Source organism: Schistocerca nitens, chromosome 1, assembly GCF_023898315.1.
Source record: "Schistocerca nitens isolate TAMUIC-IGC-003100 chromosome 1, iqSchNite1.1, whole genome shotgun sequence".
Lineage (NCBI taxonomy): Eukaryota > Metazoa > Arthropoda > Insecta > Orthoptera > Acrididae > Schistocerca > Schistocerca nitens.
This window is the reverse complement of record NC_064614.1, coordinates 930,772,091-930,799,892: the sequence shown is the minus strand read 5'-3', so window position 1 is coordinate 930,799,892 and position 27,802 is coordinate 930,772,091. Positions and strand designations below refer to the sequence as shown.

The following is a 27,802-nucleotide window of genomic DNA, read 5'->3' as shown; positions in this document are numbered from 1 at the left end:
ACAGGGAAGTAAGAGTTATAGCTTTTGCCAGCCGAGTGCTTACTCAATGTGGAAGAGCATATTCGGTGACCGAAATGGAAGCACTCGGTGTTGTATGGGCTCTGCAAAAATTTCATTATTATGTTTATGGCAAGTCAATTAAATTGTTCTGTGATCACCAAGCCTTAAGCTTCCTATTAACCTGCAAACTATTACATACCAGATTAGCCCGTTGGCCATTAGTACTACAGGAATACAATTTAAAAATTATGTACATAAAAGGGCAAGATAATGTCATTGTGGACGCTTTATCACGTCTACCAGTAGGCATGTCACAGGTAGATAAAATGATCTAGCGAGAGTGAGAATATAAAGTTTTATTAATGACGTCGCAACCATACCGTCGCGAATATTTGCACCTGTGCAAGAATGTAGGACAGCTGCAAGACGAAGATCATACCTGGACGAAAGTGAAACGATCACTAATATTAGAGCAAGCTAACAGTGAAAATTCGTGGTACAAAGTGGAGAACAACATATTGTACCACAGAAATAACACCGCCTCAGAAAACTGGTGCGTGTGTATCCCGTACAAATACATACAAAATTTTATCTGGTACACGCATTACGCATGGGGACATGTAGGAATACAGAAGTGTGTAGCAATAATACAAAGGTATTGTTACTGTAGTGGACTGACAAGGCAGCCAGTCCACAGTGACGGGTAGCCGAAAGGGCACACGTACACACACGCCGACTGGCGCGAAGTCTGGAACAGGATTCGTAATGAATGTGATAAAGAAAAGAACGTAGCTACTAGAACACTTAACTTTTATATCGTCCTTTGGTATACAGCATTCTTGATGATACAAGTGAGACTATCTTGAGATACATGCAATGGTACAAATGGCGCCTTGCTAGGTCGTAGCCATTAACTTAGCTGAAGGCTATTCTAACTGTCTCTCGGCAAATGAGAGAAAGGTTTCGTCAGTGTAGTCGCTAGCAACGTCGTCGTACAACTGGGGCGAGTGCTCGTACATCTCTCTAGACCTGCCATGTGGTGGCGCTCGGTCTGCGATCACACAGTGGCGACACGCGGGTCCGACATGTACTAATGGACCGCGGCCGATTTAAAGCTACCACCTAGCAAGTGTGGTGTCTAGCGGTGACACCACAGTTACATCCCGAATAATAAACGTGTGGTCCAAAAGATATTACGAACGTGTGACGTTTGTCAGAAAGCTAAAGCCAACAATAGGAGCAACAAAACAGAGCTGCATCCAATTATTCCGATACAGCCACTTCAAATTGTGTCAATGGACATTGCAGGACCATTACCTATGGCTCGCGGTGGAATGAAATATATATTAGCTGTCTACGATACCTTTACTAAGTATGTGAAATTGTTTCCAATGAAAACCACTACTGCCAAACAGATGATACAATGCATATCAAAAGAATTCATACCGAAAACAGGAAAACCACTAAACGTTCTAACAGACAATGCTAGATATTTCACTGGTCAACTGTGGAAGGAGTTTCTACGTGACCAAAGCATAAAGCATATATTAGTTGCACATTTCCACCCGGAAGCAAGTCCCGTAGAGAGAATTTTTCGGGAACTCAACAGATTTATCCGAACATATACTCATCAGCAACATACAAAGTGGCCGGAATTGTTACCCTTCTTTGAAAATATACACAACAATCTATCTCATCCAGCTACCAGATACACGCCCAATGAGTTATTATTTAGTACTGCAGAACTAAATGAATGGATCATGCCGCTACCAAAATTGTTTTAGTTTCGATAAGAAACCATCCTAAGTCATCACTCATAACAAAAAAGAACAAGAAATGGCAAATGCTGTATAATGGACCTTTTAAAATTGTACAGATACCACACGGTCGTAGCTACCTTATAGCTGATGTGATGAGCGGGAAGATCAAAAGATTGTATCCCTATAAGGACTTAAAGAAATTTGTGGTACCTGACAACAGGACATGAATGGTTTACCGTATTGTTGTGTAATATGTAGGTTTTGCACAGACTTCAATGTATATTTTTGTGCAGTTGTAAGAATTTGATATTTTGTTTGTGCTTAGTATGTAAGATGTTTTGTCTTTATGTGAAGGAATGATTTACACATCAGCCTTCAAAAATGAGTAAAAAGAAGCTAAAGGACCATCAGTCCAATGATAGAATTTGTTTAGAAACATAATCAGTAAGTGTAAGATGTTTTTCAGTGGTTATTAGAGTTAGTAACTATAAATTTTATTATGCTGTGTGATAAATGTTTATTTAAAGAATGCACTAAATATTCTAATCTGTCACATGAAAAATGAAAAGAAATGGTGTATGCAAAAGACTGTCCACATACCATATGACATCTGTGATGCTGTGCTTTGACCTTAAAAGAGAAAGTATAAGCATCTAGCCACTATATTTGAGATTAAATCAGAGCTCCACTTTAGAGCCTGTTTTTGACAGTTGCAAACCTTTTATAGGATACGCGATTACACTAACAGCTTATGGAGCAAGCACATGCGCAGCGGTCCTTATCCCCAAATGAATATACCCTATGACAAATTTATTAATGCTCAAATATAAAAGTATTGCAAGTCAGGCCAGAATCCGTTGCATGTATGATGTAACTCTTAATTGTATGCAATAACAGAACAAAAGTGCTTTTGATCTGTGAAATTTCATTGTAACATATTGTGTAAACGAACAGACATCTGTGTCACTATGTGGGGGAAAAAAAAAAAAAGTGATCATGTAATACAACTGTATCAAAGTCATGCTGTAAGCAATACTAACAGGAACTATAATAGCGTGTTTGTATTCGCGGAGGAAGTGTGAACTTTGAGAACTGTATTAGTGATCAACTTGGACAGTGAACACTTACGTGCTGTACAATTGAAAAAAACGCGAGGTACGAACATTAACAAAACATATCTGTGTGCAGTGACCAAAAACACTGTGATCAGTGTGTGTTCGAAACTGTACAGGCAACATTTTTAGTTTGGACGCTACCTCCTGTGCGCCAACAATTAATATGACGTCACGGACCACGTAGTAGGACGTTACTGCAATGGCAACTACGGTGGAACGCCGTCAAACAAAAATTGTGAAACATAAATATTCCATACGAAGTGATGACAACAGGGATGTGCAGTGCTTACTTCAGCATCATATCTCCTGCATCATTCAGCACTAGTACGTGCAAATGAACACGAAAATACCAAGTAACTGAGCCTGTGCCTAGATGATGCAATAATGTTGACTAATCAATTCTTACCCACAGCCATAACATCTTACAATATCCGTTCTATAACATATGTGCATTTGTTTCACGATTTGCACGAGTCAACATCCTCTCCCGTGCTGAAAACTTTAACGAGCGGTGCGCAACAATGCAAACGCACCACGCAGACAAAATAATGTCGTTCCGTACTCGCGGTAGCGACATACAGCGTCATCCACACCACACGACGAGAAATTCGCCGACAAAAATTAAAAAAAAAAAAAAAAAAAAAAAAAAATTAAAAAAAAAAACTCAAAATATTACCAACACAATATAAAAAAATTTGATGAACACTTTCATATAAAAACTATATGTTTGTTTCTTCTTCAGAAAATTTTATATTTGATGTAAATACTTGTAATACCAAAACATGTAGAACCAACTTATGTAAGTAACACAAAGGGTTAAATCTATCAGCTCTGCCGAGGTTTTTCTGGGGTTTCCCTGCGGCCCTCGTCCAAATGGAAGAGCTTGTTATATTGTAACTGTCCCCAGTCATGTTATGTAAAAAGACTCAAAATGAATGTGTGCCCATGACCTAATACACGGTAAAGTGAACTGAAAGTGACCAACGAAAGAAAGAAAAGTGACACTTGTGGTCTACAAGAACCAAACATTAAGTAGTGTGTTCCTTGTAGCCCAGGGGACCGTGTAGTGTCCCTTTTGCAATATTCACCATTATCGAGGTGAAACATAAATAAAAATGACTGTATGTGACTCAAAATGAATTACAAACATTGATTTATCTGCGAAAGGTAATAACACTAACTTTAAAAATATACAATATAGATCGATAAATGCAGAAAAGACATTATTTTTATTGTATGAGATTATAATGTGATTATCTTTGTAAGAGTATAAAATACAATGCAATGCTCATTCTTCTGTCTAGTCTGTTTTGTTCTGTTCATTCTGGTGTTAGCTGGAAGAAGGTATGCAAGCTATTGTGTGCACTAGCATTTGTTTCTGTCATAGTGTAATTGCAAATATTTAACGGTGTAAACTGTGTCCTAGTAAGAATATATTAGTATAAAGTGATCTCTGTGTGTTATTTCAAGAACCTATGCCACATTTATCTTATGAAAAGAATATTTAATGAAAATTATTTAGCATGTTTCCAGCTGCTGCGGAGCTAGTAAGAGTGATCTCTGATTGTTAACAATTAGCCGCCATTACGCGGTACATTTAAAAATATTTTTTCACAGCACAATGTCTGATAGCGGGAGCGGAAGAAATTATGTAAAAATATTCAGTGAGATTAATTGAAGTAATCCAGTGAAATAATTTTATTAAAACTTGTCTATTTTCTGTGATAGTGAACTGGAGCTGAGTAATACTACGCTATTGCATTTACAGTAATTTGTAGGGAGCCTGGCGCTCGATAAAACCAGATATAATATGTAACTGGCAAACTACGAAATTCATTATTTTGCTTATTATATCTCTTTTGTATTTTTTTGAAAGCTAAATGTAAAAACTAACTTCGCAAAAAATCAGTAACATATCACGATAAATCAAAGGACAAACAAATTTACAAGGCGAGTGTTTCCTCTAAATAAATAGTTACATTTTTTTTAAGAGATATAATAGGTCCTGGCATCTGGGGTGTCTAGGTGGGATTACATTACCTCTTGCAAACTAGATTGGTTACATGTGGCAGATTGTAGACACCCACTAGGTTGCTTGCACTTTGGTGGGTGGCTGTGAATGTAAGTATCATTTGGTGTCTAAATAAATACCTTCAGACTGTGAGGCCCTGGGGTATTTGAAGGAGCTCACCACTTAATTTTGTCATTCCACTGCTCTCTGATGCAGGTGCACTGGTACCCTTGCTGTGTTTAACAGGTGTGGAAGAGCCGGTTCTACCCACCAGGCTTCAGTCTTGTTTGCATGTGATATGGAGCAAACTGGCAGAGTTGGGTGATGGGAACTTCACCCACCTTCTGAACCCAAGAGTATTTTGGTACACGGACACTCGAACCTGGAAACCCTGTTGTGATTTTGGTCTATTAGATGAGAGCGTTAGACAGGAAGCAGGTCTGACCAATTGGGGCCAGCTGGGTGGCACTTGCTTAAAACACTGACTGCCACATGAGCCAATGGTGGCTCACAGTTACACGGACTGTGACGCCACATGAGCCATATTTGGTTCACGTATACATTGTACTGTGGGCCGTATGAGCCATAACTGGCTCACATGCAGAGTTGTGGCTAGGAGCCTCATGAGCCTCATAGGGCTCACAGATAATGTGTTTCAACTATGGGTATAAAAGTGGTGGCTCCACTGAACACTCGCATGTTCACAGCACTCAATATTTTTACAATTGGTAGCCATGGTGATTCCTAACTTCGGCGTACTGTTAAAAGGTACAGAAAGATCGTTTTTGAAATCTTTTTTGGAAAGTGTTTGTAAATGCTCAAGTGCTGTACAACTTGGTAAACAAAGGATCAAAGTCTCACATGCAAATAATTCCTTTCAGAGGGCACTTTACTCTACTGCTATTGAATGCCAAAGATCCACAACCACAAGCAACACTACAACCATTTCATGAAGATAACAGGCATGGGCTGTTATAAATGCCTGCACAGAACAGAAGAAAGAAAGGAAGCTGCTAAGAAAGTGAAGAGGATGTGCACTAAGTGCAATAAATGTGACAGTTTTATGTGCAATGAGTGTTTTAGTGCCATTGACAATGCTGTGTTGAAGAAGTAGAATATTCTAAGATCTTTATTCATGAACACTGTCAGACCAAGTAAAAAAAAAAAAAAATTGTAAATAATATTATATGTAGCTAATACAATCAAATAAAGTAAGCGTTTGAATCATTTCTTGAAAAATGATTTTTTTTATAACTATGTGGTTTTAAATTGTGTGAGCTACATGTGGCTCATGTGACCACAGATTATAATTGTGTTAAAATGTTGTTGTTGGGCCACGTGAGCCATATACACCTCACGCATGTCATCAGTCCAGATCAGTCATAAATTGACATTTTATCAAGTAACTTAATTCTACATGTTCAAAAGAAGACATCTGATGCAAAAAATCAATTTGGCTTCAGAAGTAATATTCTTGATTTCAATGTGGCATAGCATCGCATCGTCCAAATTTCATCTTGGCAGTCAATGTGTTAAGGTCTGTCTCACATGCTGTGGTCATGCCATTCAAAGAGCAGCAGTATCATCTCCACACACTTCCTTGTGGGTACTGGCCAGCTGATTGCTACATCTGCTAGCTGGTGACTTATGTTGCTCCTCCTTGGAGGAGCTCACCCTTTTTAAAAGCATATGTTGTGTAGAGCTGGGTAATGGATCAATCAGTGGAACTTGTATGAGGACCTGTGGGATGCAAATATAAACCTGCCACGGCCATATTTCTTCAGAATTTATCAGCTATTAATTGAAAGAAATTAGTTGCAACACACATGCTCGTTCCTATGGAAACCTCACAAAAATATGAAAATAATCTTACAGAAAATATTACAATGGCTAGTTAATATGTAATTTTCCTGTGACACTATTTTTGGTTCTTGCTTTTCAAAAAGAAAACACAAAAGTGACTTCTTTTTTGCAAATGGATGTCACTTAGCTAAACATCCAAAGAGAAAATGATTAATTTTTGTAAGTAAATTTCCTTGTTTCACATCATAGTAATATACAATAAACATTACCTAAGAAATTTGCTAATAAGCTAACTTCGTTTTGAGATTTACTTTGCATAATAAAAATGACTTAATTGTCATTGATATTGATATGTGGAATTTCACTGTAAGCTTCTTGTAAAGTTTCATAAATGTTTATTCCGCATTCTGGAATGTGTGAATAATACATCACGCAAATGTGACATGAATAATCACTAATGCAACTAAACTTCCTTTTTCAGTGTGAAAACAAACCGAGGATCACAAGCAGTAAATGAATTTCTGCGGCATTTCATAATAGTCTGCTGAACTGATCAGATTGATGTATGCACTAACGTACCACTTCTGGGAGGTGAGCCTGCCTCACATGATACACACCTCACAGTTCAATGATGAGGGCTGGTGATCTGGCCAGTTTGGATGTGATTTTTAGGCAGTTTCCCACATCTGACTAAGTGAATACCAGACTGGTACCCACATCCCACCTCAGGTACACCCAACACACACATTTAGAAAATGTTCTCATACTTGAACATGAGATTTACTCTAGACCCAAACAAATGGGTACACAAATTCTGTCCTGGAAGGTGTGGTGGCATCAGGATGGGTATCTGGCCACCAACTGTCACTTACATTGCCAAAGCCTGTACAACAATACTGAACCCACAGAAATGGGAAAAGGCAAAGAAGAAGAAGAAGAAGAAGAAGAAGAAGAAGATCATATCAGTCAATGAATACAATAATGACACGTAAGAATCATAATCGAACCTGTGATGAAGGATGAATCTTTAATTTCCTTTCCCATCTGATTGAAAAATCTTTCTTAAATCTGTTGCTACCCATTTTACATGTTCTATCACATCATTTCCTTCTTTTTGTTGTCTTCTCTTTATTTTTTGATGAATGCCAACACCAAAACCATGACTAAAAAATGGAATTATAATTGATATAAAAATTAAAAAGTTTTTCAGCAAGTACTGATCTCATTTACCAAAGTTTAGTGATTTAGTTTTGTCATGACCAACCTATGAAAAGCAGCACAATTTTAAATAGAATTAGCTATTACTCAATTGAAATTGTTACTCTTAAGCTGTTCAATTAGTGATGTTGGACCAGCCTGGTGCATTAAAACTGGGAGTCAAACCACACCAGGTCTTTACCTTTCATGGGCAATGGTGAACCAACTGTGTCATGTTCTTGCTCACAAACAAAGTTGTAGATTCAATCTGAACTCCTTTCCAATCCTGGTCATTTCTATTTGTACATTAGTGTTTTGTGACATACGTCAAGTACACAATGTCTTTTGTACAATGATTCTAGAATGATGTGTACGACAAAGTGGACAATAATAAAATGACAACAGTTGTTCTCTTGAAAAATGGGGATATATAAATATTTGGATGCAGAATTATGAATTATTTGAGAATAAAGGAGATGATTCACCAAAAGGCAGAAGCACTGCGTCATCAATAGGTACACAAACAAAAAATACAGAGCTTTGCAGGCTTTTAAAATGAACTTCCTTTTTCAAGCTTGTCGAAGAAATATGCACACAAACACACATATACTCTCACTCACATGCACATGCCTGTCTCCCTACATTGTGCTCAGTTGACTGCCAGCTCTTTCCTGGCCCACAGTGAGTGTACTAGGGTAAGGTGGCGTGTGGGGGGGATGAGGGGTTGAGATAGGTGTGAGGCAGTGAGGTGGTTGGGGGGAAGCATTTAGTGGCTTGTAGGAGAGTAGGGAGCTGTCTGTGGGCTAGCTAAAGGTGCAGGTAAAGGAGGCAGGCAGCAGACTCTTGGGTACACAATTCACAGACTAGGGTGTGAGAGCAGCATGCAACTATCTGACACGAATTGGGCAGAGGTACTGAAACAGGGGATAGTGTACACACACACACACACACACACACACACACACACATTACTGGGTGGGGTGACAGTGAGTTATCTTGTTGGTGGTGGTGGGGAGGATCCAGATGGCACCAGTTGTGAAACAGCCACTGAAATCTTGCATGTTCTGCTCTGCTACAGGTTGTACCACTGGGTGCTCCACCTTGTGGTGGTAGCCATTCATTCTGGCTGACAGCTGGCTGCTTATCATACCAATGTAACAGTGGTAGCAACAGAGTTGGTATATAACATGGCTGCATTCACAAATGGCCCGGCATATGATAGGGTAGGATAAGCCTGTGACGGGACTGGAGTAGGTGGGCCTGAGTGGGTGGATTGGGCAGGTCTTGCAACTGCATCTTCCACAAGGGTATGATCTCTATGGCAGGGGTCTGGGGGTGGGAATGACATAGGGATGGACTAGGGTGTTGTGGAGGTTGTGTGAGCGGTGGAACACCAGATTGGGAGCGAACAGAAGTATCTTAGGTAGGCTGTCCCTCATTTCAGTGCTCAATGATAGATAATAAAAGCCCTGATGAAGGCTGTTGTTCCAGTCCCAGGTGGTATTAGGTGAAAAGGGGGGCACTTCTTTGTGGTCGGTTCCTCGGATGGATGTGAGGATCAGGAGTGTGTGGGGATATGGCACGGGAGATCTGTTTGTGTATTAGGTCTGGAGGGTATTCCTTATCTGTGAAGGCCTTTGTGAGGCCTTCAGCGTACTGGGTGAGAGGGTTCTAATCATTGCAGATGTGTCTGCCACAGGTGGCCAGCCTGTATGGAAGGGATTTTTAGGTGTGGAATGGGGGGCAACTATCAAAGTGCAGGTTTGATGTGGTGGGTTTGATGTGGACCGAAATGTAAATGGAGCCGTATGAGAGGAGATCATCATCTAGGAAGATGGCACAGTGGATGGAGGAGGACTGGGTGAAGTGGATGGGGGAGAAGGTGTCGAGATTGTGGGGGAATGAGGATAAGGTGTCCTGGCCTTGAATCCTGATGATAAAGATGTCATCAATAAACCTGGACCAAACCAGGGGTTTGGAGTTTGGGAAGCTATGACTATTTCCTCTAGGAGGCCCACGAAGAGGTTGGCACAGGATGGTGCCATGCGGCTGCCCATGACTGTCCCACGAATTTGTTTGTATATCTTCCCTTCAAAGGAGAGAATGAAGTGGTGGGTCTGGAATCTGAAGAGCGTCGGGAGAGGTAGTGTTCAATTGCAGCAAGGCCATGTGCATGAGGGATGTTAGTGTATAAGGAGGTTGCATCAACAGTGACGAGTATGGGCCAGGAGGTACGGGTGTAGGATGGTAGAGAGCTGGAAAGGAAGTGGTTGGTATCTTTAATGTGGGAAGCTAGGGTTTTGAAAACTGGTTGCAGATGTTGGTCAACAAGGGCCAATACTTTCTGTGGGGGCACTGTAACCAAGCACAATGGGGCACCCAGGATTGTTAGGTTTGTGGATTTTGGGAAGCATGAAGGAGGGTGTGCGGGCTGTTGTCGGGGTGAGTTGGAGATGGATTCAGGGGAGAGGTTCTGGGAAGGGTCTAAGGATTTCAGCAGGGATTGGAGGTTATGTTGGACTTCTGGGATGGAGTCATTTTGGCAGGGGTTGTACGTGGAGGTGTGAGGCCCTCTGCCAGGTAGTCACTGCTGTTCATCACAACATTGGAGGGACCTTTGTCTGACAGGAGGATGACCTAGTCAGGATCCATTTTTAGGTTATGTAGTGCAGTTCTTTCTTCTGCTGAAAGGTTGTTGTTCTTAGGGAGGGATCTGGGGAAGGATGGTGACGACAGGCTGGAAGTTAGGAATTCCTGGAAGGTGACCAGAGGATGTTTAGGTGGATGTGTGGAGGGGTCACAGTTGGCTGGTGGTACAAATTGGGACAGGCAGGGTTCAATGTTACAATTGGATTGGCTTTGGTTGGAGGGGTTGGTGGCAAAGATGCAGAGTTTGATTTTCATTTTCAAGTTTCACCTGATGAACAGCTTCATAATGTTCTTGACCATCACTAACTCCTGCTTAAGGAAACCTACTGTAGTGGAGTAACCTTATGATACTACAGAAACCAAATAGCTGGTGCAATATTATTGTCAACCTCTGTGGTGTCACTACAAAGAGGATGCTCATCATCAGGAACACTGTCAGATGAGATCACACTAGAATCCTGAATATGAGATGGCCGTGATTCAGTCTGAAACAGTTGAGAAGTGATCTATGGAGTGCACAATGAGTGTGTCATTAGTTTGATTATGAGATTACATTGTAGACTCTAATGTGGTGTGGACTGGACTTTGCTTTGAAATACAGATTTAAGACAGATTATGCTGTCTCTGAGGCACATTCTGTATATATGTTTTGGTTTAAATAAACCAGGATGAGTCCCCACTAGTTATGTGTGTAGCTCACTTTTATGAAATATATATTATAATTATTATTTTAATGATAAGATGCATATAAAATCTTATATTGAAGATATATCCACACTGGAATTTAATCTGCATGGTCAGTTCTACTCATAGCAAATTTTAGTCCCGTCTATTTAATTTGCTCAATCTTGGTTTTGCTACGAAAGTGGAAAAACATAAGTTGAAAAGACAGGTGACTCAACAAGGAATTCTTTTTCTGTCAAATCAGTCAATATACAAAATTGTTAAGGCATTCATGGCTGCTTGTTGACAAACTGCCTGTTGGCTTCTGTCTCGGGTTCTTCGGCTGATGCTCATCTGCTGATTTATCTGACGTTCCACTAGCGTGAGTGTCTGTCATTGTCGAAGTTTCACCTTCCATTGCAATGCTGGTAAAACATCAGAAAAATCATCTGATGAACGTTGGCTGAAGAACCCAAGACAGAAGCCAACAGGCAGTTTGTCAGTCAATATACCGGGTGATCAAAAAGTCAGTATAAATTTGGAAACTTAATAAACCACGGAATAATGTAGATAGAGAGGTAAAGATTGACCCACATGCTTGGAATGACATGGTGTTTTATTAGAACAAACAAACAAAAGAAAAGTTTACAAAATGTCTGACAGATGGGGCTGGACAGCAAAACGTCAGTGATTGCGCATGACAATAGTGTATAAAAAGGAGCTGTATTGAGAGAGAGAATCAGATGCGCCAGCAGTCGCAGCATGTTGACGTAACCTGAAAATGAGCTTTTAGTGAAGCTGTATTATCAGAATAGGGGAATGTGCTAGTTCAGCGTTACGATCCTATCGCCATAGGAAGGGGATTTGAACGGGTAAAGGTCCGTTGCCAAATGCAGCTGTGGCAAGAATGATTTCAAAGTTCGAAGTCGCAGGTTGTTTAGACAATAGACCCCATAGTGGCCGATCAAGCACAAGGCGTAATGCTGCTGAGACAGTTCAGGAAGAAATGGAGACTGTAGCGGGTTCGTCTATGCTCGGGGAAGTCAGTGCTCATGCAGTTGCACGTCGCACCGGTATTCCATACACTACTGTTTGGTTGGCACTCAGGTGTACCCTCCGATGCTATCCATACAAAATCCATCAGCATCATGAACTGCTACCTGGCAATTTAGTGAAGCAGAGGGCATTTGCAGTGTGGGCATTTCAGAAGATGGTGGAAGATGACGATTGGTTGAGTAATGTGTTGTGGACCGACGAAGCTCATTTCACACTCCGAGGGTCTGTCAACGCCCACAACTGCAGAATTTGGGCTACCGAAAATCCTAGAACTTTCGTGGAAACTCCATTGCATGATGAGAAAGTCACGGTATGGGTTGGATTTACCACATCTACTGTTATCGGGCCCTTTTTTCTTCGAGGAAATGCGTGATTCTGGTTTTGTAACTGCTGCCGTGATGGGTGAGAGGTACACAGGTATGTTACAGAATCGCATCATCCCCAGCCTGGCTGATAAACACCTGCTGGAACGTACGATGTTTATGCAGGATGGCGCTCCACCCCGTATTGCTAGACGCGTGAAAGATCTCTTGCGCGCCTCGTGTGGTGATGATCGTGTGCTCAGCCGCCACTTTCGTCATGCTTGGCCTCCCAGGTCCCCAGACCTCAGTCCGTGCAGTTATTGGCTTTGGGGTTACCTGAAGTCGCAAATGTATCGTGATCAACCGACATCTCTAGGGATGCTGAAAGGCAACATCCGATGCCAATGCCTCACCATAACTCCAGACATGCTTTATAGTGCTGTTCACAACATTATTCCTTGACTACAGTTATTGTTGAGGAATGATGGTGGACATATTGAGCATTTCCTGTAAAAAACATCATCTTTGCTTTGTTTTACTTTGTTATGCTAATTATTGCTATTCTGATCAGATGAAGCACCATCTGTCGGACATTTTTTGAACTTTTTTTTTTTTTTTTTTGTCATTCCAAGCATGTGTGTCAATTTGTACCTCTCTATCTACATTATTCCGTGATTTATTCAGTTTTCAAATTTATACTGACTTTTTGATCACCCAGTAGTTTAACAGTGATAGCCACCATAGTTTACAGCAGTCGTCAAGTGTCTACTGTGTGTCCATTCATAATAAATATATTATGACTAAATAATTGAATGGTTACATTCTGTTGTGTGACATCTAGTTTTCATGTTAGGTATTGTGCTTGCACATAGCTAGAATGGCTGCATAATGTGACTCTACTAAGATCTGGGAGGAGAGCTTTAAGACACATTTTACAGAGTGTGAAGGGGAGTAGATTAGATTGTAATGTCCACTCCATCACTCCATACATTCAAGATTTGTGAGTTTTAGTACCCGATAAGATAACCATCTTCATATATCAATAGGCAAGATAAAAACAAGGAAAAATATAGACAGGATACTCACCAACCCACATTACGGGTAATGTGATGAGTCACAGCCTGCAGTCCTTTAAATGAGGCTTGAATGCAGGAGACATTGAATCACCATATGAAAATTCTAATGTCAAAATTACATAAAAGATAGTAAAGTGGAATGCCTAATAGGAATGGATCTAGGAGATACACCCAACATACATTTGAGACTGAACCAAAAGTTTCCTCTACTGGGATATATTAAGACCCACCTGTACGAGACAGAATTATTTTATTCCAGATATGTGTACTGAACAGCATCTATGAGATTTAAAAAATTAAACTCATCCTCTGGAAATAAAGATGGCAGCCAGACGGCCAGCCAGAGCATATGTGGAAGGGAGATTAACTCATTCTTCTTGACTTCGTGGAATAGACTTACAGTCTGCTCCATCTTCCTCAGTCATTCTACATCCATCTTTCCTATTGGTTTATAACTGATTACTTGTTTAACTAGTCTGTCTTCATCCATTCTGTTGACATGTTGTTTTCATTTTAAGTAACCTTGCTTTTTTTTTTTTTTATTTAAACAGTATATGTAAAGTTTTTCTCATTTTGTTTTGTATATGATCTCTGAGACTATGTCCTTTAACTTTCTTTAAAAATTTCATTCCTGCTGACTGTATCCTTCTTTTCTCTTTTGTAGTTAATACTGAAGATTCACTTCCGTATGTTAGAATAAGTGTAAAATTTTAGCTTTGTATCCTGCCTTGTTTTGTTGCCCTGTGTTTTATCTACTGTGCCACATACCATTTGAAACTTATTTAATTTATCAGTGACATAATCTTCATATTCATGGCTCTGAGCACTATGGGACTCAACTGCTGAGGTCATTAGTCCCCTAGAACTTAGAACTAGTTAAACCTAACTAACCTAAGGACATCACAAACATCCATGCCCGAGGCAGGATTCGAACCTGCGACCATAGCGGTCCTGCGGTTCCAGACTGCAGCACCTTTAACCGCACGGCCACTTCGGCTTCATATTCATAGTCAGTATCATAGCCTAACAGCTGATACTGTGATGCCTGTTCTATTGATTGTCCATTTAGTAATTTCAGAGCATACTGTAAATTTCCCTTTGACTGCCATACTTTAGTTTCTTTAGTGAAATTTTTAGATGATATCCATCCATCCATCAATCCACCACATTCCATAGATCCCATGAAGAAGGAGAACCTCCAGGGATATTGAATGAGTCAAGATATACTTCAGCATGAGACAAAGACATCCGAAGTTCAATCTGTATACTGTATTAACAATAAACTATCACTATACTGCTTGATGCTACTCATGCTTATGGCACTTAAATTTAATAGAGTAAATTAGTAAGAAAGCTGTTCCTTTGAGATACTCTGCTGCCTTCTTAGTTTTATTATTCACCTGCTGTTTATCTGCTATTATTAGCTTAATATTTACTTTAATGCAATGGTATTTTTCAAAGAAAATATTTTTGCATGTGTAAATACTGAGTCTTATTTATAGTCCCTTATTAATGTTATACGACTTTATAACAAGCAATGCTACATGCCGTGTAGCTAACAAAAATGTTAAATCCCTGACTCGAGATATTCAGATAATTTGCAGAAAGAATGGCTAATCAGACGTGTCTCTAATTTCATTTTTTAAAACTGGTATGGATCCCCAGTTTCTTGCTTTATGTTAGATGGGAATTTGCTGAACATCTTACCACCTAAGTACAAAATTCCATTCCAAACTGTAAACAAGAATGTAAAGTCTACATGAAAATTATTTTTGTGCCTTACATTACAAATGTGTGTGTCACAGTTCAGTTGAAACTTACTTTCATCATCAGCAATGAAAACTATTACGGAGTACATGTATTGGGAAGTGAGTGTAAGAATTCCAAGATCCTGAAAAAGGCTTTTGCAAGATGTACATTTATCTACTTTGTACAATATTCTTATTGCTCACTTCTGATGAACAAACATTTTATTTACTTTAGTAGCACTAGCCCAGACGGTAATTCCATAATACAGTAGGAAATGAAAATATGCAAAATTACAAAATAAATCAACACTCTTGTGTTTAGGTCAACACAACGGGATGACACAATGAACTGAGCCCCTTGATTAGTTTATCCATGTGTTGAATACATTTTAATTTGTTATCAAGCTGAGCCCCAGTGAATTTTACACACTGTGCTTCATTCGATGTGTGACCATTAATGTCTCTTTATGGTGTTAAAAGGTAACTGCATAATATGAGTCTTTGTGGGATTAAGACTAAAACTATCAACCATGAACCACCTGAAAAAGTCTGTTCAACTGTCATCTGAGCTGTGACTGTTAGGATTGAGTTTGAGCATAGTAATACACAAATTTGACAACAGCTTCAATGAAAACGGGGAAAGCCACAAGCTAAACAGATCCTAGATTCCCGTGCTGCAGCGAATGATCACTGTGAGTAGTAAGGTGGGATCCTCAGTATTAATGATCAGGGAAAAGCCCTGACATTGGCATAACAGAATATAATCTGTTGCTGCAGGCTCAATTCCAGTCTCCCCATAAGCAATGGAGAGCGAAACTCTGACAATGCCGACCATTTGTGCAAACTAAACATCTGACAAGTCAAACAAATGTTCGCTGAAGAACCCGAGACAGAAGCTAACAAGCAATATTTCAGTGAGTGACTAGGAACGCCTCAACAATTTTATGTAATTTTTCTTGTTTAGCTCCATCAGTACGTCATTTGTGAGATCTTTACTGCTTTCTGTGTGGAGCATCCTAGAGGTGATTAATCAGTTCTAATCAGTTATATGAGTCAGTATTCTTTAATGCAACACTTTCTGAGATACTTTTGGAAATACGGGAAGGAGCGACATAGGTCTGTAATTATAGGTGATTTGTTCATCCTTTGTTTTGTAGATGGGTGTTACTAAAGCAAATTTAAGTGTATTGGAAAACATTGCCTCAGTCATTGATTGATTACAAAGAGAGCCTAAGAGCAATCCTATAAAGTCAGGATAAACACCATCATACACAGCAGAATTACTACTTTTTAGTGACCTGATGAATTCAGTAATATCCTTACACCCCTGCCACACTCCTCTGTTGATCTTTACTGGTAATGTCTTCTCCTTCCCTGTACTTATTATAACTTCTGTGTGCTCATACAAAGTCTTTGCTGCCTGTATTAAATGTCTTGGATACCGTTGCTTTCACATGATGTTCATGGCTTGCTTCTGATCACATAATCAAAAATCTTTTCATAATCTATAAATCTGATGAGTGTCTCCACATTGTATTCTTGTCATTTTACAAGTAACTTGCATACAATGTTAACATTTTCAATACAAGATAGCCACTTTCTAAAGCTATTTGTTCCTCCATTAGGATGGTGTCATGTATCTTTCACATTCCATGGGTAATAATTCTTGCGCAGTTTGTAAGAAGCATTTAGATGGCTTATTCCTCTATAGTTCTCAGGGATACTTCTTGCTCCTTTTTTAGACAAGCAGTATACCCTCCACTCTGTTCCACAATTTAGGTACTAGCCTCATCTTAACTGGATACATAATTTGAATTCATAGGCACAGGCTTGCATATGAAATCCAAAATTATGCTGCTCATATTTTCTTCCCATTGAAGCTGTACAGTCTCTCACAGAAAAATATTTTTAATTTGTATAGTCTCATTGAGGGAAAAGTGATAAGAATCAATGTTCTCTCTGTTGTATACTTCTAAGACACATTTTTCATAACCACATAACAGTAAACTAACATGCAAGCTGCAGCTCTGTAATATGCTCCACCATGTTCCCTCCCTTCTATAAAGCGTTTCTTCTATGAAGTATAACTTCCGCTCAACACAATATTGCCATCTATTGTTTATGAAAGGTTCTGTTGTGTAGAGAATTAAAATATTTATTTATTGCAGTGCAATATTCCTTATATTGTTATTCAATTTACATATCAATGAGGAAGCTTTCAAACATCAGTGTTACTAAATTACCAAAATTGTCCTATTAGCAATAATTTCTTCTGCAAGAACTGAGGTGAATAATTTATTAGTTTTCTTGACTAGTAACTCAGTTTAAATTATAATTTAGTTGACTGCTTTTCAGTTTATGAGAGTGAAGACTGTCCCCTACCCTGAATCAACAGTCAATGTATTGAAACTTCTTGGCAGATTAAAATTGTGTGCTGGATTGGGACTCGAACCCAGATATTTGTCCTGAGGCTGAGTCAAGGTCCAGCACACAGATCTGCCAGGAAGTTTTACATCAGTGTAAACTCCACTGGTGTATAGGCAGAAGGAGCTTCTTTCTGCATATACACCAGTAAAGTCATATGGTGAAGTACTGCTATGAGTTTGCTGGGTTATAACTCACTCAAATGCACTGAAAATGGCTATTTATAACTGAAATCTGGATATGCAAGAATAATAAAAAACCAATGGGATTACAATTGATTGCTGTGTTTCTGGCCTTCCTTATAATTTTTATAGTGTGTTTAGTAATTAGATGCTCCTTATCAACAAGTAAACATTGTATTTTAGAAGAATAAATAACAGCATTATGCAGAGTTTATGATTGTCTCCTAGTTTGAGTTATCTACATGCTTTGTGAAGTTACTTTTGCTTTAAATGTGGCTTATTGTTACTATTTTCCATAACTGCTGTGAAAATTTCACAGTTTCAGAAGAACTGCAAGGTGCAAAATTCCCATAAAAACAGTAGCAGACTTTATGATTCAACTATAGCCCACTGAAATACTGACAGAGAAGGAAATAAGAATCACAAGTACACTGGCTATGAAAGTCAGGCAGACAAGATGAGTAACATGCACAAAGATAAAGGAAGGGCCAAACAAAATTTAAGGATGGTTTGGAAAAGAACATGAAACTACACATGCTTATTATACAAGAGTCATCAACAAAGTAAGTTCCGTTTCTATTTCTATCCGCGGCAGCACTACAATCGCAGTTCCGAGCATGTGTGGCAGTTACTCTGACTCACGGAGAAGACATGTACGCCATATTCAGATTGCTGCTACCGACATGTGCTTTGTAGTGCTTCTTTATAATGTCAGCCGTAATTTAAAATGCCACAGCATGTGAAATCAGATCTGTGATTCGTTTTCTAAATGCAAAGAAAGTTAAACCAAAAGAATTTCATCGGCAGATCTGTGAGGTTTATGGACAAAATGCTATAAGTGATTCGATGGGTATAAGATGGATCAGACTGTTCAATAAAGGACGTGATCAAGTGCACGATGATGAATGAAGTGGACGCCTGTCTGGGGTTACTGATAATCTGGTTCACACAACTGAAGAGAAGATTAAGCACAACCATAAGTTTACATTTAGTGCCCTTGCTATGGAAGTTCCGCAAATCTCACAATCATTAATTCATGAAGTTGTTACTGTAAAACTGAAATTTCAAAAACTTTGCTCTTGTAGGGTATACAAAATTCTTACTGAACAACACAAAAAACAACGGATGGGCAATGCACTTCAGTTTTTGACACGCTACAATGCAGAAAGCAATGGTTTTCTTTCTTGGATAGTCATGGGGGATGAAACTTGGGTATCATACGACACCCCTGAAACAAAACGGCAATCAATGGAATGGAGGCACACTTCATCCCCAACGAAGGTTAGGCCTAAGCAAATCTTGACACCTAGAAAAGTCATGTGCACTGTTTTTTGGGACAGAAAAGACATTCTGCTGATTGATTTCTTACCACGAGGTCAAACAATCAGCACACACGGTTACTGCGAGACCATTAAGAAATTGTGCCACGCAATACTGTACAAGCACTGAGGATTACTGTCAAAAGGTGTTTTGTTCCATGTCCGACCTCACATGGTGAATGTGACCAAACAACTCTTACGGGAATTTCACTGGGATGTGTTTGATCACACTCTGTACAGCCCGGACCTCGCTCCTAGCGACTTTCATCTCTTCTTACACCTAAAAGGTGTCCTTGGTGGTCAACACTTCAATAACGATGATGAGCTGAAAGAACATGTTACCACGTGGTTGAATACACAGGCGGCAACCTTCTATGAAGAAGACATACAAAAACTTGTGCCATGCTATGACAAGTGCCTACAAAATTTCAGAAGCTATGTAAAAAAGTAGTTTAGCAGTTATAGATTTTTGTACAATAAATATTTTTTTATGTATCTGTACACATTTGTTTTATATAACCAAATGGAACTTACTTTGTGGACATACCTCGTAAATGCAAAATTTTTCAAGAAATGGACTCACTTAGGATGAGGACGACACTCACAGAATTGACTTTTTGAGAGGTTAATGTTAATTTGAATAGGTCTGATAAATCACAATCACTTAACTGTGAGAACAGTGGTTGAAACATTTTCAAATACAATGAGATACAGAGAAAGGAGTGAGAAAGAGAGAAAGACTGAAAGAGGGAAAGAAAACAAATAAATTTGTTTCTTGTTATTACTTTAATATTTGCTATCAAAAAAGTAACAAATATTAGGCAGAAATAAACTGCCAGAATTATATTACCTCAATAACTTCCTCCATTTTTTCTTTCATTTTATCTTTTTTTTCTTTGATGTCTTTTAAAATCATCTGCCGACTTTCTGCAAGTTTCTGTTTTCTGTCTTGAAACATTCCTTCCAGGAAATCTTTTCTGCTAATATTCTCCTGGTTTGTATAACTTTTTCTGTTGTCTGTGCTGTACCTGTGACTGAATGCAGACTGAAGCACTGTACATACGCTGCTTGAAGTATGAAACTGTTTGCCATAATTCAAAAGCATTATCCGTTTGTGGTACTGACACATTGGAGCATTACTTTTATGTTTCAAAGAGTTTATAATTGTATTTTCTGGTACAAGCAGTGTATAGTACTTAAGACATTTCATATTCATTGGTTTCCAGATTCTTTTCACTGAATAAAATAAAAATCTGAAATTGACAAAACAATAAAATTAAAATTAATATAAATGGAACACTGATGTCAAATTACATTTTTAGCACACTAAGATACACAAAAGCAGAGAGAGAGAGAGAGAGAGAGAGAGAGAGTGTGTGTGTGTGTGTGTGTGTGTGTGTGTGTGTGTGCCGTGCATGCTATGGGGAGGGGGGGGGGGGAGAGGGACAGGGAAGGAAGGGGAGAGAGGGAGGCGAGTGAGGAGGGGGGGGGGAGATAGGGAGACTTTCGAAGAGATCTCTAGATAATGGTAAAGACAGTTTTTGTGACAGAAAACATATCATCTCCAGCGTTTCACTTACATAAGGTGCTCCTGTTAAACCAAGTAACCTAGTGGAAGGCAGGGTAAAGAAATTTGGATCACAAGCCAATCAACATTAGTGCCATCAAGGTTTACAACCTTGATAATTAACAACTCATAACCTTTGGATGACCACATGAAGAATGTATAACCCAGGAGGTAATAAATCCACACCCACATGTGTAGGGGCAAGAGGATCCTTTGGTTCTGGAGAATCTGCACCTTCATGTAAGAATAAGAAATACTTCAACTACTTGGCACCCATCAACTTCAATTTCCACCTGACGACAGAAAAACTGAAACACACATTGGACATTATAAAGAAAAATAATATTCTGATGATAGCACTGCAAGAAGTTAGACTCATAGGTGAAATTGCAAGGGAATTGCTGGGCTACAGGATTTACTAAGGTAACCAGGTCAGAGAGTGATGAAGAATGTACGTCACCTGGGTACAGGTTGCATTGTCAACAATAGAGAGGTAGAATCCACAATCTCCTTCTCATCTCTGAATGGAAGAATATCTACCATATCATTGAAATGTATCTTCAAAGCTTATATGACTATCACCTTCTAAGTACCTACCAATGACAGAGGAGGAAGGGATTAGTATTTAACGTTCTGTCGACAACGAGGTCATTAGAGATGGAGCACCGGCTCAGATTAGGGAAGGATCGGAAAGGAAATTGGCCGTGCCCTTTCAAAGGAGCCATCCCGGCATTTGGCTGAAGCGATTTAGGTAAATCATAGAAAACCTAAATCTGGATGGCCGGACGCGGGTTTGAACTGTCGTCCTCCCGAATGCGAGTCCACCAATGACAGAAAAGGGAAGGCTACTGAAGTACAAAATCTCTGGAGAGAACTAGAAGAAACAACGGGTAAATTTTCCAAATATCACATAATTGTCTTAGTGGAAGACTTAAATGTTCAGATTAGGAAAGAAAGGAAATTCAAGAAAGTAGTAGGAGAGTATTCAGCAACACATGAAGAGCAGTAGGAATGGAGAGTGACTGATAAATCTGTGCAGAAATTACAACTTGGTCCTTAAATCTAGAGCATTCAAATACCTTCCCAGGGAACCTAAGACATGCAGATACCATAACACTAAGTTAAGAAAGTTTCAACTGAGTCATGTGCCCATTAGCATGAAAAGTAGAAAAGAAATACTTCACATGAAGGTATTGAGAATTGTCAACAATAACTCTTAACACTGTCCGCAACTGATAAGAGCAAATTTTATCCCACTCACAAATTACAGAAGTGTTTCCAAATTCAATCCAACCTGATTGCAAGATAACAACAATTTTACCACAGTTAAATGGATAAAAAGGACTGGCTACAACAAAAGAAGGTCATGATAAAAACAGCAACAGCTGCTATCCCAGAGAACAAGAAGAAGAAACACTCATAGTGGACAACAGCATATGGCAAGATGTTTGAGGACAGAAGGTAAGCTTGGCCGAAATGTATCAGCAATAAGAGCATGGCTAATTATACAAGCTTCCAAACAATCTGAAAAACCACAACCAAGATCATTAGAGACACCAAGAAACGTTACAAAAAGGACGTCATCTAACAAGTGGTGAAGGACTTCCAGAGGAAGAACAGCAGAGACCTTTATACACAATCAAATCATGGTAACTCCATTCTCAACCCAGACAGTTCACCTCCACATAACAGATAAGGAAACGAAATTGAATAATCAGCATAGCACAAGAGCACTAGCAGAGCTATTAAACAAACTTTTCAATTCAGTGTAACCCACAAGAAAACTGCAGTTTGAATTTGGAACAGTTACTAACCTGGATAGTCTCCTACCAGCTAAGGTGCACATCCAGGTGATTATTTCTGAACTCAAATCCAACAGAGCAGAAGAGGAAGTTCGTATCCTCTGGGAACTCACGATAAGGAGTCTATCCAGAATATTCATGATGTCATAGCCAAAATTTGGAGAAAAAAAGGCTCAGAAATGATTGGACCTCTGTTACATCAAATGTTATTTTACATAAAGTGCACGACATTAAGCCACCTTTCTTAAAGTTCACCTTGTGAAGGTATAGCATCAATTACTCCTTTCACATTTATATGTGGCTGGAGTAAAGTCAGTGTCTTATAAGTAAGCAGATTGTTAAAATAATGTGGCATCATTGTTGTAGCACCTCAGTAAAGCAGCAATTGGGCCTCAACATAGTTACACCACAGCCTCAGTTTCAAGCCAGCTGCTGCCTAAAATAGATGTGCTGTAGCATTTTCCATTAGGGCACATAATTTTATTGTTGTTGCAGCATATTGATTATGTCTAGGATGGAAGAAGAATAGTTACACATAATTCACTGCACATGATTATAGTTCAGCAGTGAATAAATGTACAAGTTTTCCGGTAATGAGTGCTGGTCAGTACTAAATTAGACCACTGATTCACATAATCATCTCATCCCGCTGTTGAGTAAAGAACTGCAAGCAACCTTATGAGAGACAGATCTCTCAAAACTTGGCAATCAGCCTTTGTACCTCAATTATTGCAACAATCTTAGTATTGACTGTTGCAGCTAACATGATGGGTTCACTGCCGTTGCATTGCAGTGTAAGTTCAAATGCAGCAGGAAGTATTAGAATAGAGCAGTGTTAACTGGTTGTAAAGAAGCATTATTGCCATTGCAAGTAACAATAAGTAGCATTACAAATTAAAAACAATTAGACTATTAATAATAGAGACAATCTTAAAATTGTCTAATGTATAGAAGAAAGCAGAGTAGAAATTACACAACAGAAATGGTCAACACAAGTTTTAGTAGGAAGAGAATCCTAAGGTGATACAGAAATGTTGGAAAACAACAGAATTAATTGCTTGGATACACCCTCTGCACATTAAAAAATACAAATGTAAACATCATCAAATAAATGAGCAACCAAAGTTGAGCAGAATGAACATGATATTAAAAGCAATAGAAACAATTAGACTTATTTACTTGAATTGGGATGTTCTCCCAATGCTAGATTGAAAGTCCAAGAAACTTAGAAATTAATCAAACAAAAACATAACCAATTGTGGAGGGAATTTAATACCAAACAAGAAAAACTCTAAAGAGAGGCATAAAAAATCAAAAACATACAGCTGCAACACTGACTACTCATCTTCTTGCAATTGAAACAGTTGCCTGGAGGCAATGGTTTGAAGATGACGAGGGACTCAAGACCATAATTACCAAGTGGTTTAATTTCCACATGGATGTACATAAATAATATACAGCCCTTAGTTTTTGAATACACCTCACATCTGGTGGCAAACATTCTACTGCTTTTCAAAAACAATTCAGGACTCACTTCTAAGGGTACAGAATGAGAAGAAGAGATCTGATTTTCATTCTTGGTATGCATGATGATGATGATGATGATGATAAAGTCATTTGGTTTGTGGGGTGCTCAACTGTGCGGTTATCAGTGCCTGTACAAATTCTCAATCTTTTCACAGTCCAGTCGCACCACTTTTCTTCAATGATGATGAAATGATAAAGACAACACAAACAACCAGTCCCCGGGTGGAGAAAATCCCTGACCTGGCTGCGAATCAAACCTGGGACCCCGTGATCTGGAGACAGCAATGCTAGCCACTAGGCCACAAGCTGTGGGCTTGCGTATGCATAGGACAAGACTTGTGAAGACGAGTACCATGATTTACAAGAAAATTAAAGTTAAAACACATCTGAACCACCACTGTCAAAAAGGTATTGATTGAAAATTTATAGTGGGTAATTAAGTCACCATTACTGATGCCAGCTACATGTTCAAACCAGGATGGCACAATCAAAGAATACATCAAGCACTTTTGAGACAGGATCATTTATTTAGATGATCCCATGAAAGAAGAATTAATGAAAATTGTAATACAGTAGCCACCCATTTTGGCTTATGGGAAGTTACCATTACGTTGTGCATGATATTGGAGAAATTTTTCTCATGTGTGTTCAGACTGAATTGATAGAGTGGGAAAGGAGGCAGCAAAATCACACTTGCCATGTAACCATAGGATCACAAGTAAAATCTTGTTATGAAAATTTCCATAACTTCAGAGGAAGTTATCTGAGACAAAAACGGAAAATAATCCCAATTAGGTCACTGGTGTGGGAGTGTCACAATGAGTGAACATCTCCCAGAAATAGATTGTTAAATTAAGTGAGGTTTCAGATGTGAATCTATCCAAAATTAATGTGGAAGATGGATCAAACATAATACATAACACAAAGAATGACTTATTTAGAGAACAAAAAACTACTGTGGAAGAAATTTTAGTGTCCACAGTGTGACTACTGTTTTGCTTCTTCACAGTGAATCTGGAGTTAATGTAAGTCAAAAAAAAAAAAAAACAAAAACAATGGCATGAATAGCTGAAACATAAATATGATTTACCTGTGTTTCCACCATGCAATATACATATTATAAGGATGATCAGAAATAAAAGAAAACCAGTTCAGTGTGAAGTAATATATTAAAAGTTCACAATACAGCATCTTGAGTATGAGCAAGGAGTCTTGATAATATTGCCTCCGACAATCAATTAAATATTAAGCGTAGATCGGTTGATGGGGAACCAACTCTAGTTAGACTTTGTTGATAGCACAACTGTGACAGGAGAAACAAAAGAAAGAAGAGTCAGATTTAAAGGGTACCTAGGAAAGGATGATCACCATAATTTGTACAGTGGTTTAATGATGCTGTGTATGATGAGAAAAGGAAGAGCTGGAAGTCCATAAGATGCGGACTAACACGCTGACCTCATGAGAAGTTACAAGGGTTGTTCAATAAGTACTGTAAAACTTTTTTTTCTCAAAGCAGGATGGCCTTTTTCATGATTTAAATACATGATATGGTTCCCTAATACTTTTGTTGTAAAAATATATTTTTCATTGTACTCTCCATTCTATTCTACAGCCTTACACCACCTTAATGTGAGATCTTGCTGCATCAACAACTTCCTCATCATTGCTGTAGTGTTTTGCATGGAGTCCATCCTTTAGTGGGCCAAAGAGATGGAAGTCAGAAGTTGCCATACCTGAGCTGTGGGGAGATGAAGAAGAACAATCCAAAAAAGTTTTGTGATCTCCATTTGAGAGTGCAGACTTGTCTGTGGCCTTGTATTACTGTGGAGAAGGAGAAGCTTGTTCGCATTTTTGTGTCCATGGACATACTGTAATCAGTTCTTCAATTTCCTAATATCCTTTGAAGGAGACACTGTGTTGGGCACTCCATGAATTGGTGTTTTGTTTAAGGCTTAACATGGTGAATTAATGTTGCATTACCTATGACAATATCTGAAAAGAAATCGCCACAATCAGCCTCATAATAAGCACTTCGGCACAGATGTTACTCCTTTCTCTTAATGTTCTTCAGATAGACTTTGAGGAACCCAGTGGGCACAAGTCTTTGAATACCTCAACTGCTGGACATCTGTGTCAACACTAACAACAAATATGTGATTTGAGCACTGAATTACATGACTGTTATTTGTCAATCACCTAGAATAAGAGTGTCTCCACACTGCAGCATTTCAGGCATCACAGTTGTGGGTGAACAGCCTGCACATGGGAGCGTGACATCATCCATGTGAGCACCAAAAAGAATCCACTAAATTTTGGTTACACAATAAATCAGGCAAATCTAAGGGCTAACACCAATTCATGGAGTGCCCAACACAATGTCTCCTTCAATGGATATTAGGAAATTGAAGAACTGATTACAGTATGTCCATGGACTCAAAAATGCAAACACGCTTCTCCTTCTCCACAGTAATACAAGGCCACAGACAAGTCTGCACTCCCAGATGGAGATCACAAAACTACATACTTAGGGATTACAATTATGAATATCTTAAGTCGGAACAATCACATAGATAATGTGGGTAAAGAAACCAAAGACTAATTCTTATTGGGAGAACACTGAGAAAATGCATCAGGTCTAGTAAAGAAACTGCCTACACTTTGCTTATATGTCCTCTTTGAGTACTGCCGAATGGTGTCGGATCCACATCAGACTGGATCGATGGAGGACATCAAAAACATTCAAAGAAGAGCAGCTCATTTGGTACTATAATGAAATAGGGGGAAAGCGCCACAGACATGGTACATGATTTGAGTTGGTAATCATTAAAATAAAGCCATTTTTCACTGTGGCAGGATATTCTCACAAAATTTCAATCATCAACTTTCTCTTCAGAGTGTGAAAATATTTTGTTGGCATCCACCAACACAAGGAGGAATGGTCATCATAATAACATAAGAGAAATAAGAGCTTGCACAGAACAATTTAAGGGTTCTTTTTCCATGCACTGTTCAAGAGCAGAACAATAAGGAAACAGCTTGAAGGTGGTTCGATGAACCCTCTGCCAGGTGCTTACTTGTGAATTGCAGGTAATCATGTAATTGTAGATCACACAGGTTTCCTTTGCCTTGTTCCATTGACAACAGATGCTTCTCCCAGTGACTTGTCATACTTTTAACCACTGCCTGGTTTCGGTAGATATTTTGTAAATTATGTAAATATTTATGATGATATGGTTTTCAACTACAGTATCTGCCTGGGACTATACTGATATGCATACTAGGCACATATTGTGGCCTGCTACCTCTTCAGGAGGTCATGCTTACATGACTCACATCAACATAAGTCACTGAGTTGTTCACAAGCTAGCCTGGCATGGCCTTAGCTCTTTACACTGCAGCTTCACCCAGCCTCCAAGGCATCCAGTGGTACCAACAATGCCTAGCTCTTTACGCTGTAGCTTCACCCAGCCTCCATGGCATCCAGTGGTACCAACAATGCCAACAGGCAGCGTGCCAATCTTAGTAGAGAGTGCTGTAGATCACCTGTTACAACCAGTGATGGTTGATGTCTCAAAAGCATCATCATTCCCATGTAAGGAAT

At 39.0% G+C, this 27,802-nt stretch overlaps 1 protein-coding gene across 2 annotated transcripts in view; it reads right to left on the bottom strand.

Annotated features, from left to right (window-relative positions):
• The window catches only part of LOC126193539 (probable cardiolipin synthase (CMP-forming)), a 107,256-nt gene that overhangs the window by 50,452 nt on the left and 29,002 nt on the right, over nt 1-27,802 (bottom strand). For both annotated transcript variants that reach the window (XM_049932696.1, XM_049932695.1), the window contains exon 2: nt 20,156-20,558. In XM_049932696.1, coding sequence (XP_049788653.1) covers nt 20,156-20,558 — 403 coding nt within the window. The remainder of the gene's footprint in view (nt 1-20,155; nt 20,559-27,802) is intronic.